Consider the following 16,443-nt stretch of genomic DNA (forward strand, 5'->3'; position numbering starts at 1 on the left):
TGGTGACAATGGAAAATGGGTTAAATCTATTGTGTAATGTTATATTTTAGGGAAAATCCTAAGTGCAAAAGTTAAAAATAATTTTGCGTATCTAATGACATTGGTTTGTACGAGTCACTACATGGAAATATCAAAATAGATAGTAACTTCTAGAAAGCAGAGAAACTTCTGAAATTAGTGGCTTACCATTTTTGAAGATTTTTTTTTTTCAACGTAAAACAAGGTTTCCCACAAAATCAGTGTATTAACATACAGAAAATACATTGTGTCGAAGAGTTAAGATGTGTGAGAGGACTGACTATTTTGTTACAAGGTCCTGATAGTAAGACATTGAGACAAAAAATCTTACAAAACATTGGTATACATAAAGGTTGATCACGTGACTACTGTCGTCCAAATAATACATAAGTATCCAAACCTGTTTCCGTGGGAATAGGTTTGTAAGCTTGCGGTAACATTGGACTTAAATTCATTTTTTTAAAAAATGTGCCTTTTAGCTTAGAATTAATAAGAATTTGTTTTTGTTTTTTTTTATCTAAAGCAAAAATGGAACCTTAGTCTTCAAGGACTGATAACAGCTGGTAATATTTACCATTGTTTGATGGGAATGGGGTTCTCATATTAGACTGGCATGCTAAACATTTTCAGTTACAAAAATGTATTAGGCTCGTATGCTAGCTTAGTATAAAAAACCCATATTTCGTCAGTTGAAATATTCAGCTGACTATCCTGAAAAACATTGACCCTCTTTTATATTTTATCTGACTTTCAGTTCATTTTTTTTAATGCTAGTGGGAACTTCTCCAATCAGTGTATTTTTTTAGTTTCCTTTTTTGGGGAACGGAAGGAGCTCAGTAATTTTTATGAAATGCTTTGACCTCATATCCATTAACTAATTACGGTCCTAGTCAGAAGAAGCTAGCATCATCCTTCTCTGGTGAAGTTGATACAAATCCATTGTATGTTCCTGTCCTGCAGTGATTTACATTCAGTTACAGTGCTAGTCAAAACTATATATATATATATATGAATTCTACTTAGGATCCAATTTTGATATATTTAAAAAGCAATTGAGACTCATGATAGACTCTTTATGAACAGGTTTAACTTGTGTGATCGAATAAAAGCCCTTAATTTAAATGGAAAAGTAAAAGTAACTTTTTTCAGTGACTTCATTTTTTTTTTTTAATCCATTTGGGTTCACGTCAGATCATTGGTACAAAAAGTGGTATCTTTCAGCTTTGTAAAAGAACCCTCTTAACCAAGTTCATTCCCTCAACTGGGAACTGACGTCTAGAGAGCAAAGAAACTTCTGGGATTAGTGGCTGGCTGATAATCTCATTTTATAATTTGTGCAGCAATCCAGCAAGACCAACTTTTTAAAAAAATTAATAACAGTAGTTTTATGAAAACTAAGTAAGAGAACAGTTTCCACCTATTTCTGAGGTCTCCTTTAGAAGGATTAACAGACAGCTTTTATTTCTCTTAAAGTTATAAAAATCACAATCACAAGTCACAATGAATACTTTGCAGAGTGATCAAGTAAAATGATGGCGGGGGCTGAACTTTTTCGTAAACTTTTGAAGATTACAGACAGTAAAGTGCATAAATGTTAAGTGTACAGTTCAATGAATTTTTATTAGTAAGCACACTTGATTCAAGAACATTTTCAGAACCCCGTAAGTCCCCTTCATATCCTGTCTTCCCAGTCATGACCCATAACTTCCAAGGTGACCCCTTTCACTGTAGATTAGCTTTGCCTGTTTTGATCTTTAAATAATGTATATTCCCTACAACTGGCTTCTTTCCTTTAACATTGAGATACAACCAGTTTGTTTTTGTTTGTTTATTTTTGAGACCAGAGTCTCCCTCTGTCGCCCAGGCTGGAGTGCAGTGGTGCCATCACGCCTCACTGCAACCTCCGCCTCCCAGATTCAAACAGTTCTCCGGAGACCTCAGCCTCCCAAGTAGCTGGAATTACAGGCGCTCACCACCATACCTGGCTTATTTATTTATTTATTTATTTATTTATTTATTTTATTTTTTGTATTTTTAGTAGAGATGGGGTTTTACCATCTTAGCCAGGCTGATCTTGAACTCCTGACCTCACGATCTACCCACCTTGGCCTTCCAAAGTGCGGGGATTACAGGTGTGAGCCACCACACCTAGCCACAATTTTTTTTTTCCTTTTTGAGACAGAGTCTCGCTCTGTAGCCCAGGCTGGAGTGCAGTGGCGTGATCTCGGCTCACTGCAAGCTCCACTTCCCAGGTTCACGCCATTCTCCTGCCTCAGCCTCCCGAGTAGCTGGGACTACAGGCGCCCACTACCGCGCCCGGCTAATTTTTTTTTGAAGTTTTCGTAGAGATGGGGTTTCACCGTGTTAGCCAAGATGGTCTCGATCTCCTAACCTCGTGATCCGCCCGCCTCAACCTCCGAAAGTGCTGGGATTACAGGTGTGAGCCACCGCCCCCAGCTGGCCACAATTTTTTAAATGCTGGGTAGTATTCCGTTGTATAAATACTATAAAAATATGTATACAAGTTGTGCATCCATATTACTGTTGATGGGCATTCAGATTTTTTCCAGTTTTGGAATGGGCACTCAGAACATTTTGTACATGTCTTGGTGTACATAACATTTGCATTTCTGTTGAGTACATACCAAGAGTGGAATTGCTGGCTCATAGAATAAACAACTACCAACTAGTTTTCCACAGGGTTCTGCCAGTTGATACTTTTGTAGCATTTGTATGTGGGAATTTTAATACCTATACATTTTTATTTGCCAGATGTTTCTATAAAACTTAAGGCTTCAGTTCTAAGAACGTTCTTATGCTTAGATTACTCTGTATTAGAGTAAATAAGCCACTCTAATGCTTCACCTTCTGTTTTTAGATATGGCTCGTGGACAGCAGAAAATTCAGTCTCAGCAGAAAAATGCCAAAAAGCAAGCTGGACAAAAGAAGAAACAAGGACATGACCAAAAGGCTGCTGCCAAAGCTGCCTTAATATATACCTGCACTGTCTGTAGGGTAAGGGGAATTGAATTGAAAGATACAGCTCTCCTGTGAGCAGTTCTTTCATTATAAATTGGTTTGTATAGATTAAAATTTTGAAATGACAAAAATAGATGCTTTACTTGAAATAGTAGGTTTGAGAGCTGATTATTTTAGGTATCTATCTTCATTCACCCTTTCAACAAACATTTTTTGAATGGCTCCTATGGCCAGGCAAAAATCTCTAGGTCCTGGGAAAAAGGAGTGAACAGAACAAAATCCCTTTCCTCATATAAAATAAAGATGTCTTCATAAGGGCATATAAAACACTTCACTAGCATATCATATAACTCTAAACCATACTCTTAGAGCTATATAATATGCTAGTAAATATACCTCTGGCTATATAATTGGCTTTTTTCTTTTTCTTCACTAAATTTTATAATTAGGATGTCTGTAAAACCATATAGAGTATATTCATGTTGAGAGCTTTTCCTAGAATTAATGTGTTTTATTAGATTTGAAGAACAGTAATAATAACAGCTACTTTTGAGTGCTTACCATATGCCAGACATAGAGCCAGGTGTTTTACATGTATTCACCTATTTAATCCACCTAACCCTGTAAGATAAAGTACTTTTATTGTTCTCATTTTACAGAAGAGTAAACTGACTCATGGAAATTAAACAATTTGTGTGGGGTCTCCCAGCTGGTTAGTAGAAGAGCTGGAATCTGAACTCAGGCAGTTCAGCTCCAAAGTCCACCCTCTGGACCACTACTGTACTGCTTCTCAAAGAAGTACTTCTGAAGCTCCAAATCAGAACCTCTTGCCTGTTTGTTTAAGCTCATTACCCTTGAAGTTAGTGAATGGCAGTACCAAAGGAAACCACAGTGGGGTTAGTCCACTACATATACACTCAAAATAATGAAATTGAGCAACTTCTGATAGTTTGGAAAGAGGCATGGTGCAAATTTTAATCAACTAATGATGAAGAAATGCCTTAATCTAAATGTGCTAGAGTAGTTCACACACTTAAAAACTCAAAACCACAGACTTCTATTTCATATTTTGTGTAATTGAATGGGTTAAGAATAAATAATTGAAGGTTCTTGCCAAGGGAAGTCAGTATAGTATAGTATCTGAGAGGTCACATACCTAGTACTAAGTTAAAATAAGGTCTTGGGCAAATTAAACTGGGTTTTAGTTTCCTTATCAGGTAAAATGAGGATGCTAGTAGGCGCTGAAGATTACTTTGAAGGTTCTGTAGTAATTAAGGTAACATGCTTAACATAATAAGGGTTCAGTAAATGTTACCTATTGTTTGCTGTTAATCAGATAAGCAGAATACATTCTATGTGACCTACCTTTCTTTATATGTGAAATGTGGGAATGTTAGGAATTTCTTTACCACAAAGTCCCTCTTCATATGCCAGCCACTAAGTTGTAGGAATTTAAAGGTATTTTTGTGATAATTGTCTATCCTGAGAAGGTTCAGGATTCTAAAAAGTAACACATTTTTATTTCATAAATAAAGTCTAGCTCTCTCTTGCACGATTTTTTTGTTAGACACAAATGCCAGACCCTAAGACCTTCAAGCAGCACTTTGAGAGCAAGCATCCTAAGACTCCACTTCCTCCAGAATTAGCTGATGTTCAGGCATAAGGTTGTTTACAGGTAACTCACCTCTTTTTCTATTGGTTTGTTAATATCAGGGTTGTATACAAGACCAAAACTGTCTTCTGTTATTGTGAAATTAATTTCTGCCTTCTGAGATTTTATTGCTTCCCCTTTTTAAGTTAATGTGTAACTTAGTCCCTTTTTTCTCAGACTGTTTCCTTTCATTGCCTTTGAAACATCCATATTTTTACTACTGTAGCCAAAAATGGGGAGATGAGTACATGCTAGCCATCTCTGATCCAAGAATGGAAGAAACGTATCAGTTTAAGGAAAATAGTGATTACAAAGATATTTGAGAGTTTCCCTCTCAAAAACAATGTACACCAATGTTCGTGAGCACCTCTTTACAATTAGTTTACTTATAGTACTTAGCAGAGGTTCTTCTTTTCCCCCCCCATCAACCTATCCCCTTAGCAGAGCTTCTGAGTATTAAAATATAGGGCAAAATGTAGATATGTGCTATATAAATTTGTTTATAAATTTGTTGGTTGAAAGTTACCACTTTACGCATTACATTTGGTTGGATTTTTTCCCCCTAAATAGTGGAGTTGGTGGTGGGTGTGTTGTGTGTTTGAGAATTATTTCTTTTTAAAATAAATTCATCAAAGTTCAAAATATAAAGTCCGGTTGACAAGTTTACCAGATACTATCTTCATAGTGCTTCTTCTTAGTTATTTGAAATGCATATAAGTTGCATTTATGCAATGGTAACATTCATTGAAAATTTTGCTTATGTTTTATAGGTGGATTCACGACACCTTTGACTCTTCTACTGTCTCAGACCTTAGGTAACATACCTGCAGCTGCTTTTCTAACAAACTGTTGATCAGCAAAAATAAAGGGGCTACAGAAACACTCATTTTTATGCTGTTCCCTTTTGGGCTTCATGCAAAGACAATTCTGTGTAAATGTACAGTTGACTCTGATTTGGAAATCTGAAAATCAGTCCATTCTTGTTATAAAAAATTTTTTTACAACTGTAATTATATTGATGTTCATATTGTGTAAAATAACTCATTTAATAAAATAGTACTTTGATTTACGACATCACAGGATAAATGTTTTTAGAAATTCTGTTCTAACTTTCCACATTATTTGCCTTATAAAAATCTAATGAATTCATCAGCTAGAATTGCAAGTGCAATTCTTATATCCCTCTCTCAGCTCAGTGGCAGGTTCCTTAAACTAGAGCAGACTCATTCATTAAAATTGTGCATATGATTTTATGGGCAGCTGATTCTCTAGGTGAAAAATGACTTATCTGCTGCCTTAGTATATTGCGGTTATGTGTCATTGTACCCCTCTGATCATTTCCTGTGTTTGAGTTGGAATATTTAAAATTGCAGTATGACCTGGCTCTAACTGCCAGTCAGGTGTACCCTGTAGATAACTGATAATTCCTAAAAGCAGTTGGATTGTCAGTGAGCCCTTCTGAAAGATTAGGTTCTGATGTATATGCCATAATGAAATAATCATTAAACCTATTGTTTAATGCAAAATATGGAACAAATGTGAACTGGTAAAGGCCGATCTTGATACTAGATTCTTTGAAAACTCTTGAAATTCTTTAATTTGAAATTGAAACATTAATTTTTGAGGTTTTTGGTAGTTACTATTTGGCCATTTTTACAAATGGATTTTGCATTAACAGGAAGATTGGAATGATTTGTGGCTGGATTAATTCCCAGAACCCTTTCCCTCCTTTCTTTTCTAAGTGAGTTGTTGATTTTAGGAGTTTGCTTTGTGCTGTTTCCTAAAATCAAAGACTGGTGTACAGTATGACTTCCATCTGAACTTGAAAAGTATTAAAATGGGTCAATATTCACATTCTTTTAGATCTCAGGATGGGGAAATGGGTTTGTTCAGATGGATATGGTAAATCTTACCCAATTACGGAAGGCTAATTTTTGAGTTCTTCTAATTTGCTTGTGTCAACTCTTAACTTGTAAAACTGCTGTTAACTCAATATAATAGGAAGAACACTAAAATACTTACTGGTAACTGCTTAGAGCCACTTATCTGATCCTGTGGATTACAGAATGCATTCCCTCTTCTGCTGTAACTTGTCATTGCTTTGTTTTGTAGCTCTGCATATTTTGCCCACCTTGTCTTCCCTGTAAGTTTAAGATGTTTCCAAGGAAAAGCTTCAGTGCTGATAGTTTCTTAGCAACTCCTATTCTTATGCCCTTACTTGAAAATAGTCCTTTTATTTTGTGTATTTAATTTCCTAAGTTTCAGATTTAATATCTGTTGTTTCCTAATATGTTGATTACCAGAACGTTAGAATTTTACCTAATTTCTTGTGGATATTTCAGAAGTTCTGGTTAAATCACAACTTAAAAGTTTTTAAAAAGCGCTTTGAGCATATGTATGTTTATGTTCAGTGACAAATCATAGAAAACCATTCACAAGTTTTGGTTTAATTTTTTTTCATTTGTTTTAGTGACTGTAATTCAGGATGAAAGTTTTTTTGTTCTTGTACTTAACCCTTTTTTATAAGCAGCTGAAGACACCATATTTAACACTATTATCTCAGTGACAGGGAAATAGCTGCATTGATCTTACGTGAGCATATTAATCCTTATAGTTCATGAGGGGATTATTAGTACAATCCCCATTTTACTGTGTTTGAGTTAAAAACCAAACATCCCTGTAATTTAATTTGAAGATTCTTTAACAGATTGCAGCAGAGTTCATTATAAAACTGTTATGGTGTCTTCAAAGACTTGATAAAATACACTGAGAGAGAATTGGTCCATTTGTATGCTGTATTTCTATTACTTGCCAAAAGGAATGGGGTTAAGATTAAACTTGTTTCCATTCTCTTCATGTGGATATACATCCCCATGTTTAACTGACACACTGGGGGCTCAGTTGTGTGCTGTAATGTCTTATTAAAGAAGATATTAAAGAAAACTAAACTAGTCTAATTTCTTCTACATTTTAAGAGGTTTTTATATTCCCACTTTTTCTTTTTTCTTTTTTCTTTTTTTTTTCTGAACTTAGAATTGGCTCTTAAGTATAGCTTGGTAGATGTGAGGGTAGCAAGAGATTTCTTTCATTTCTCGTTGTTTTCCCTGTAGTCTGCCTTTTTGAGGTCTGTAGAATACTTGGGTGGAAAAAAATTTGTCATTTTGAAAGCTTACTATATAGAATAAGTGTGAACTGTTGGAAAGGGGTAAGTGATTGGCTATTAACATAAAAATACAATTATGAAAAATAGTTAGGTCAGTTCATTGAATTGGATGGATAAGTCCTTGATGATATTATAAGATTTGAAGTTATACTTTCAGTTTAATATTAAAGACACTGTATAGGTAATTAATGACATCATAATTCAAACCTGAGATGTGGCATAAGGTAGAATTTATCAACATTACTATTTTACCTAAGAAAACCCATGTTTTTAATTTTCATTAATATATGTAATGTGGCCAGGTGCAGTGGCTCATGCCTGTAATCGCAGCACTTTGGGAGTCTGAGGTGGAGGGATCACTTGAGGTCAGGAGTTCGAGACCAGCCTGGCCAATATGGCAAGTCCCCATCTCTACTAAAAATACAAAAAGTAGCGGGGCCTAGTAGCACATGCTTATAATCCCAGCTACTCAGGAAGCTCAGGCAGGAGAATGGCTTGAACCTGGGAGGTGGAGGTTACAGTGAGCCGAGATCTTACCACTGCACTTCAGCCTGGGCAAGACTCTCTCTCTCTCTCTATATATATATATATAATGTATATGTAATATACTGTACCTATTTTAAAATGTGGGTAAAGGCCTTCTTCTATAACGCAGTGATCAAACACAGTCCAAACTATAGCTGAAATACTGTATTTAAACTGCTCAGTGAATTAATTCATTTGTACTAGATTTCTGGTTTTTTTGGAAAGTGTTTGGTTTAGTTTTGGTCAGAGGACTTTTTTGGTCATGTACTTTTTAACAGTATATGGCAATGAAGATCAACACCAGGGAGTTGTGTTTACTGTGACTTTACATTCTGAAATAGTTTAGGCTACCTTAATTTTACTTATTGTAAAAGTTTCAGAAAAATCTTAAGAGCTTTCAGTTTGTAGGTTTAATGAAAGTATCTGTCTACTTAACAAAGAAAATAAGACTTTTTAAAAGTTCAACCTGTCATTTTTGATTGTAGATTACCATGTTAAATTGAAAATATTTTTTATTTTAAATGTTCTTTTGATAAGTTGTCTTACCGAAGTATCCTTTTTTTTTTTTAAATAGCCATTTTTTAGCTTTTATTCTTTGAATACCATATGGCTCCAAATTTAAAATCCGCACATTCAGAGACAGACTTTGGTCATTTCTTTATATTCACTTGGGGATATCTTCAGTATGAAGTAATTGTTAATACTATCATTAACTAATTTTATTTGAGGGTTGTAGGCAGGAATAATATCTTTATCCCAGATCTTTCTAGGATGAACTCTGAGAAGTTTAAGTCACTAAGGTATTTATTGAAAATCATGTATGTGAAGTTGCATTGTAAGCTATAAAGTATTACATAAAAGCAATGTTTTATACAAAGAAACATAGCAAAGTTCCCTAATCTTTGGAAATTCAGATGTGTTATGGAGATAATACATATATTTATTTACATAATTTTAGGCTATATGGCTAAGTGCTTGGTGTGTTTTATAGACAATAACTTAATGAGGTATATGTATATGTATGTGTTTATATGTGTATAGGATGGCTTGTGGGTTAAAGAGGGCAGTCTGTGCCTCGGAGTATGGGGAGTCAGCTGAGGGAGGAGTAGGAAGGAATAGGGAAATCAAGGTGTGGGTGGCTGATTGAGCAAAAGTACATAAAGTTTCTTTGAGACAAAGTGAGTAGGCCAGCCTGAGCGCAAGGCTTGTGAATGAGAGCCTTTGATCCCATGGATATGAGTGGGGAGAATCATTAGAATGGGACGAGATTGTGCAATGCGTGCACACTTTAGAAAATTGTTCAAATTACTCCTGACACTGGGGATTCTTCCAGAGTTTGGGGGCAGGGAATGACATGATGCAAGTGTGTCAGGAAGATTTATATTTATTAATGAAATACTGTGTTGATACTGGTTTGATAGAGATCTTTTTACAACCTCTTGTATGTTTCTCTATTTAACAGTTTACTATCCATAAAACACTTTTAGTTATTCTAGGTTATTATGAATGTAGATTAATGGGCAAGAATTTTGCTGTGCTCTAATGCGATGATACTACTAGGGCCCAAAAAGCTGTATTTAGGGATGTTTGTCCCTGCACTAAATAACCCCAGACTACAGTGTGGCTGTACGTGGCATTTCTTGTCCTCTACTTCATTATAAAAGTAACACATTTTGAAATATATCTCATATATAAAAATTTGAAGACTATGGTAAAGTTGAATTTTAAAAATTTACCAGTACAAAACATTTTGGTGAATAGTGTCCATGTCTGTCTCTTTCTCTGTCTCTCTCTGTCTCATTCTTACCACATAGATTTTTTTAAGTTAATGCATGTTTTTGAATTTTGTAGTCACTTTTTTCATATGATGTCTTTGTACTTTGCCATTTCATTTAGCAACATAACAGGTGGGTTTTTCGTGTTATTGACTGTGCTAAGTGGAATTTTTGTGGCTGCATAATGATCCATTGGGTAGATTACCTATCATTTTTTTAACCATTTTCCTGTTGTTGGACATTTAAGTTTTCTCTAATTTGTGCAGAAGACTTTGTTTCTACATTTAGAATTACACATCATAAAACTTTAAAGCTCTTCTGTAAAGTGTACAATGCTTCATTAAAATAGCAAATGACAGAGAACCAGCTTTGCAGACTATATAGTATGTAGGACCAGACAATACTTGACCAATGATGTTTTGCATGTTACTGCATTACCTTTGTTTGAATTCTAGCACTTTTTCCTGAATTTGGTAGGTTATCCCTTGTATATTTCCTTGATTTCTAGTGGAGCAGGAATATTTTAACTACATTTGTTAGCCAGATACTGTTTATATTTTGTGAATTGTCCATTGCCCATTTATTTGTTGGGGCCTTCTGACTATATTCAATCTGCTATCCACAGTAAACTTGGAAGAACTGAGAGTTGCCAGATAACTAGAGTTATGAAACCTGTAACTTATTTTACACGGAGAACGGAATTGTAGGCTCTGTCTGCACCACTTGCTGGAAGCCTTAACAGATAAAGTATAAATCCACAGTTTGCATTTAAGGCATATTTTTTATGCAAGACTAGTGAAATATGTTTTCTATGGTTACCTGACTGCTATGAAGAAATAGTATTTTTATTAGATTTAAGTCAGTTTAGTAAGTTACAGTAACAAAATAACCTTTCGTGTTTGGGATCTATATTAGGTTCTATTATTTAATATTTATGTATATGGATTTTCATAGTAACAAAATAGACTGTATTCAAGCCTTGCTTTGAATAGCTGGGAGCATTTCTGATAGCAACAGTGTTTCTTACTTAAATAGGATAGAATATGGCCAAACATAAGAATTTAAAGCTGTAGTTGAATGACCCAGTGAGAAAAATGGAAAACACCTAAGTTCAAATCTGGCTCTGCTTTTCCCTTGCTCATTTTGGACAGGTTACTTCACCTTTCTGAGTTACATTATCTTCAGTCACCTTATAAAATGCAGGAACTGGCCAGGCGTGATGGTGCACACCTGTAATCCCAGCACTTTGGGAGGCCGAGACGGGTGGGTCAGGAGGTCAGGAGTTCAGGAGCAGCCTAGCGAAGATGGTGAAACCCCGTCTGTACTAAAAATACAAAAATTAGCCAGGTGTGATGGCAGGCACCTGTAATTCCAGCTACTTGGGAGGCTGAGGCAGAGAATTCCTTGAACCCGGGAGGCAGAGGTTGCAGTGAGCTGAGATCGTGCCACTACACTCCAGCCTGGGCAACAGAGTGAGTCTCTGTCTCAAAAAAAAAAAAAAAAAAAAAAATACAGAAACTAATACCTACCTCAAATGATTGTTTTAAGTTAACAAGCAAATGAAATAATGAGTATAAGCACCTGCACAATCATAAGTGCTCAGTAGCTGTTAGCTTTCTTCCCTCTATCTTCCTTTCCCTCCTCCCTCTACTGAAACTAACACAGTGTGTCTTTACACATACCCTTCTCACGTTTGCCCATTTCTGCTTGTGCTTTTTCTTAGGACTAAAATACTTTCTCTTCTCCCCCACTCAGCCCTGGTCTCTTGCTGTGGAAATGCTACTTATTCTTCAGGGCTCAACTCGAATGCTGATTTTTTTTTGTTTTTTTGTTTGTTTGTTTTTCATGAACCTCAGCACTTAAATGTACTAATGTGGGAAAAGGAATATACAGTAATAAATATGAAAGAAGACTACAAACTATAAAAAAAATAGTGTCAGGAGACTAAATTTTAGAAGGGCAAAAAGTTCCTGAAAAGTAGTAAAGGAAATTTATTTACTTGTTTTCAGTTAAGCAGTAATAACAAGGAATGAGTGTTAGCACTCCCTAAGCAACTCCTATTTATTTGCTGTGTATTTTGTAAAACTCTCATTGTGAAAATGAACCCAATATGATGAAATACTAAAAGGACATATGATTTCACTGGATTTTTACTTGGCTTTGATGAATTACAACTCAGAAGGCTATAGGAATTTGCAGAATTTGACATTAAGTCTGAACCACTGTCAATCTAGGAAAGTGATACACATAGGAAGCTATCCAGAAGACTGGAGATAAGTAATTTGTGTCTTGATTTTCTAAAAAGCACAGAAGAGAATATTGAAGAAAATGCAGAATTATAAGTTTGCCCTTGGTCTCTAGGTAAATAAGTACGTTATCTTTTTACTGTGAATCTCCTTTTTCCTCAGTTAGGCCTTGGACTAATTTCATGTGTAGTTTTATTTCTAGTATTTTTCCCTTGTCATGTTTGTTTTCTTTGCGACAAGAGAAATTCTTCTAAAACACAGTTCAAGTCACAGCCCCCTCCTCTGAAGCACTTAGGTGCTCTCCCTGGCCCACATACAGATGAACACATACTCCTTGGTTGTGATTGACAGGTCCTCCACACAGTCTGACCCCAGCATGTGCTTCCAGCCAGCCCCTTCTGCCATACTTGTTCCCATCCTCTTGCTGAGTGAATTGCTTGCTGTTCTTTGAGTAACTCTTACTATGCCTTTCTTGCCTTCACACAATCTTTCTGCATCTTAACTGGGATGCCCTCTTTTTCTTCCGTTCTTCTGTGCCCTCTCTCTAATGCTGTCTAATCTGATAGGATCACTCCTTGTAACCTCAAAGTCACTGGGCGTGACTTTTCATCTTTTTATCATTTTACTGTTCTTTCCTTGGGACAAGAGTAGTCTTATTTTTGTGTCTACTTTAATGTTTATGACAGCATGAAACTATTGTCTTTAAATGTAGCATTCCCTAAATTGCAACAAACTATTCTCATTGCTTTATAGATTACTTTTTAATAAACTGTTTTTTGGATTTACTCTTTTAGATTACTGAAGCCATAAGAGGAGGGCTCCTATAAGCATTACTGTATATGTAGAACACTTTATATAGTTTACAAAGTATTTTTTCTTTTTCGAATTGCATGTAAAAATATGCTTGAGGAAATCAAGGGACAGCTTGATGATACATCTCAATTTTAGAAAGGCAAAGTAATTTACAGTAATTTTGATAGCAAGATTATCTACAGGCAGTAGTACATTTTAGTGGATGGACCTTAAACTTATTTTGAATTTCTGCACTCAGATGTTTAATATATGTGTGTTAACCTGTTGAGTTTCAGATCCTGCCAGCTTTAAGTGTGTGTGTAATATGTGTGTTACCAGTTTACAAATAACACAAAGTAGGGAGGGAAAGCTAATACAGAATTACAATCCAGAAAGATTTCAGGCTGAAAGGCTAAAGTAAAAACAAGAAGCAGTTTAAATGGAGTAAATGTTAAATCCATTTAGAACTTATAAAAATTACAGTTTACAAGTACAAAATATAGGCTGCAGTCTGTCTTGGCATTTTTTCAGGTTAAGAGCCAATGTATTAGTTTATTAAAGTCTTATTATGAGCCAAGCATGACTTCTTTGCTTTAAAATACAGGAATGCAATCTTAGTTTAGGAGAACACATGTTAATCACACATTTTTATTTATTGAGAGCCAGTTTTCTTGTGAAGTTGATGTTTTGTTCCGAATGTCTCTGTCTTTGCTGTTTATAAGTGAAACACTGTCTACATTCCTCACAATGCAGGGAGGAGGTCAGGGATGGTGAGTCGACTGTAAACCATGTTTACTAAGGGGACATTTGGAAAGTTGCTGTGCTGTCTTGTTGAGAGCAGATCTGAAAGCCATGGATAGAAATTATCTCACTGTAAGAAATCTCATTACAACATCTAGATTTATCCAGTATCACAATGGCTTGCCTTATGGCATGAGCACCCCTTCCCTAAAATTCTTAGTAAAGGGATTATCTGCTGATGTCTGGGACAGGGCAGCAGGGTTTTCTGTCATTTGATAGGGGATCAGATAGGCTCTGAGATCCTTCTCATTCAGCAGTCCTCTTGCATTAAGTAATGCAGTGCTGGGAGCCCATGAGATAGTTATGTGCTTTGAGCATGTTTTGTCAAGTGGAAAAAGCTACTCTTAAATTGACCTGTTTGAACATACAAACTGTTTGATCTTTACTTGTCCTTATCTTTCTCAGATGCTTATAAATTTTTTTTTTTTTTTTTTTTTTTGAGACGGAGTCTTGCTCTGCCACCCAGGCTGGGGTGCAGTGGCCGGATCTCAGCTCACTGCAAGCTCCGCCTCCCAGGTTTACGCCATTCTCCTGCCTCAGCCTCCCGAGTAGCTGAGACTACAGGCGCCCGCCACCTCACCCGGCTACTTTTTTGTATTTTTTTGTAGAGACGGGGTTTCACCGTGTTAGCCAGGATGGTCTCGATCTCCTGACCTCGTGATCCGCCCATCTTGGCCTCCCAAAGTGCTGGGATTACAGGCTTGAGCCACCGCGCCCGGCCAGATGCTTATAAATTTAAACGGAGAGAATATTGAGTCAGAATAAGTATCAGAATATCTTCATCACACCTGAATTTGAGATACATTTCTGACTATAGAGCATATTTATATTCAGTATTTTAATAGGCTCCTAGATGTCAAACTTAGTTTAGAAATACTTATTTTTAATCACCTGGCAAGTGGTGCTGCAATATTATTACTATAGGTTAGGTCAGGATCATTCTTCATCAGTGGATCTACAACTTAAATCATAAAGTTCTGTCAGTAAAAAAAAAAAAAAATCTTGACTATACTGTCAATGTAAGTATCCATAAATTATATGCACATACTTCTGTTGTAATTATAAAACATTCACAGGATGAGATGAAAAACATTCTAATATTTTCTTTTCACATCCCAATGGATGAACTTACGTTACCACCTGGGACACACGCCTCACTTTAAACCATTGCTCTTTGTCATAGAACCTGTCATAAAAACCTTGTTTTTAAGCTAAAAGGTTTTCAGCAGCTCACAGATACATAGATCTTTATAAGTCAATAAAAGCAAATGAAATGTAGTAAGGATCCATGCTGTGTAAAAAAAAAAAAAATACTCAGCAAAGCATGTAAAACGTGTACCCTTGAAAAAGTACACTGGTAAAGGGCACGTGGCAACATATTTTGAACACTTAGCGTATGTAGTTTGGAACATGATACTGAGACTGGAGAAGTCAGGCCTGGAGAGATTTGTATAAAGTTGAAGTCTTAGGAACATACCTTTAAGGCTGTATGTAGTGAAAAGAATAAACAAACCAAAGTTAAAACAATGGAAAGCCCTCACTAAGGGATAGGTAGAGAAGGAGCTAGGAGAAGTAACTGAAAGAATAGTCAGAAGAGGTAGGAGGAGCACCAGGGTCATATAGGTTCTCAGACATGAGAAGAGTTCGGGCTTGAGGCTGGGTTGTCAGGGTCACGAACTACCATCCATTGATTGAGTGCCTGCTTTGTACCAGTGTGTGGATTAAATACATTCTCAACAGTGGTGGTCAGCATCCCAGATGCTTCCCTAAGGCCAAGCGAGTATGGTTTTGGGAAAATAGGAGTAGAAGCTGAGGGTCAAGGAAGGAGCAGATACAGACCCCTGATTTGAATCAAATAGTGTCACACAGGAAATGGCCATATATATGGGATCAATGCTTCCTTCCAAGAGGCCTAAAGCCCTGATTACCAATTAACCTATCGTTTAGCAGACATGCTCACAGCTTAAAAGGTACTGTGATTGTGTTAATTTTTTTTAGGCACAATAAGCTCAATTTATATTTAAAACATTGACATAAGATATTTAGAAATCATTATGCCATATTTATGTATAACGTCTTAATCTATGATCTTCAGCATTGTAAACCTAAGTGATTCTATTATACTTTTACATATTTATATAGAGTCATGCCTTGCTTAACCACGGAGATATGTTCTGAGAAATGCATTTTTAGGCAGTTTTGTCATTGTATGAACATTATAGAATGTCTTACACAAACATAGATGGTATAGCCTACTACAGACCGAGGCTCTTAGGCCACAAACCTGTACAGACGTTATTGTACTGAATGCTGTAGGCAGTTGTAGCACAATGCTAAGTATTTTGTATCTAAATATAAAAAAGGTACAGTAAAAATTGAGTGTAGACCAGGCGCGGTGGCTCATGCCTGTAATCCCAGCACTTTGGGAGGCCGAGGCAGGCAGATCACCTTAGGGCAGGGGTTCAAGACCAGCCTGGTCAACATGGCAAAACC

General features: G+C 36.1%; 1 protein-coding gene across 6 annotated transcripts in view; it reads left to right on the top strand.

Moving 5' to 3' along the window:
* Positions 1-16,443, top strand: part of ZNF706 (zinc finger protein 706) — a 664,654-nt gene that overhangs the window by 632,294 nt on the left and 15,917 nt on the right. For 5 of the 6 annotated variants that reach the window (XM_050800776.1, XM_050800777.1, XM_050800778.1 and 2 more), the window contains 3 exons: positions 2,897-3,033; positions 4,565-4,672; positions 5,419-5,730. In XM_050800776.1, coding sequence (XP_050656733.1) covers positions 2,899-3,033; positions 4,565-4,660 — 231 coding nt within the window. In that variant the 5' untranslated portion in view covers positions 2,897-2,898 and the 3' untranslated portion in view covers positions 4,661-4,672; positions 5,419-5,730. Of the gene's footprint in view, positions 1-2,896; positions 3,034-4,564; positions 4,673-5,418; positions 5,731-16,443 lie in introns of those variants that run through there. The other variant, XR_007728142.1, reaches the window with a different exon arrangement.

The sequence above is a fragment of the Macaca thibetana genome, chromosome 8, assembly GCF_024542745.1.
Source record: "Macaca thibetana thibetana isolate TM-01 chromosome 8, ASM2454274v1, whole genome shotgun sequence".
Taxonomy (NCBI): Eukaryota; Metazoa; Chordata; class Mammalia; order Primates; family Cercopithecidae; genus Macaca; species Macaca thibetana.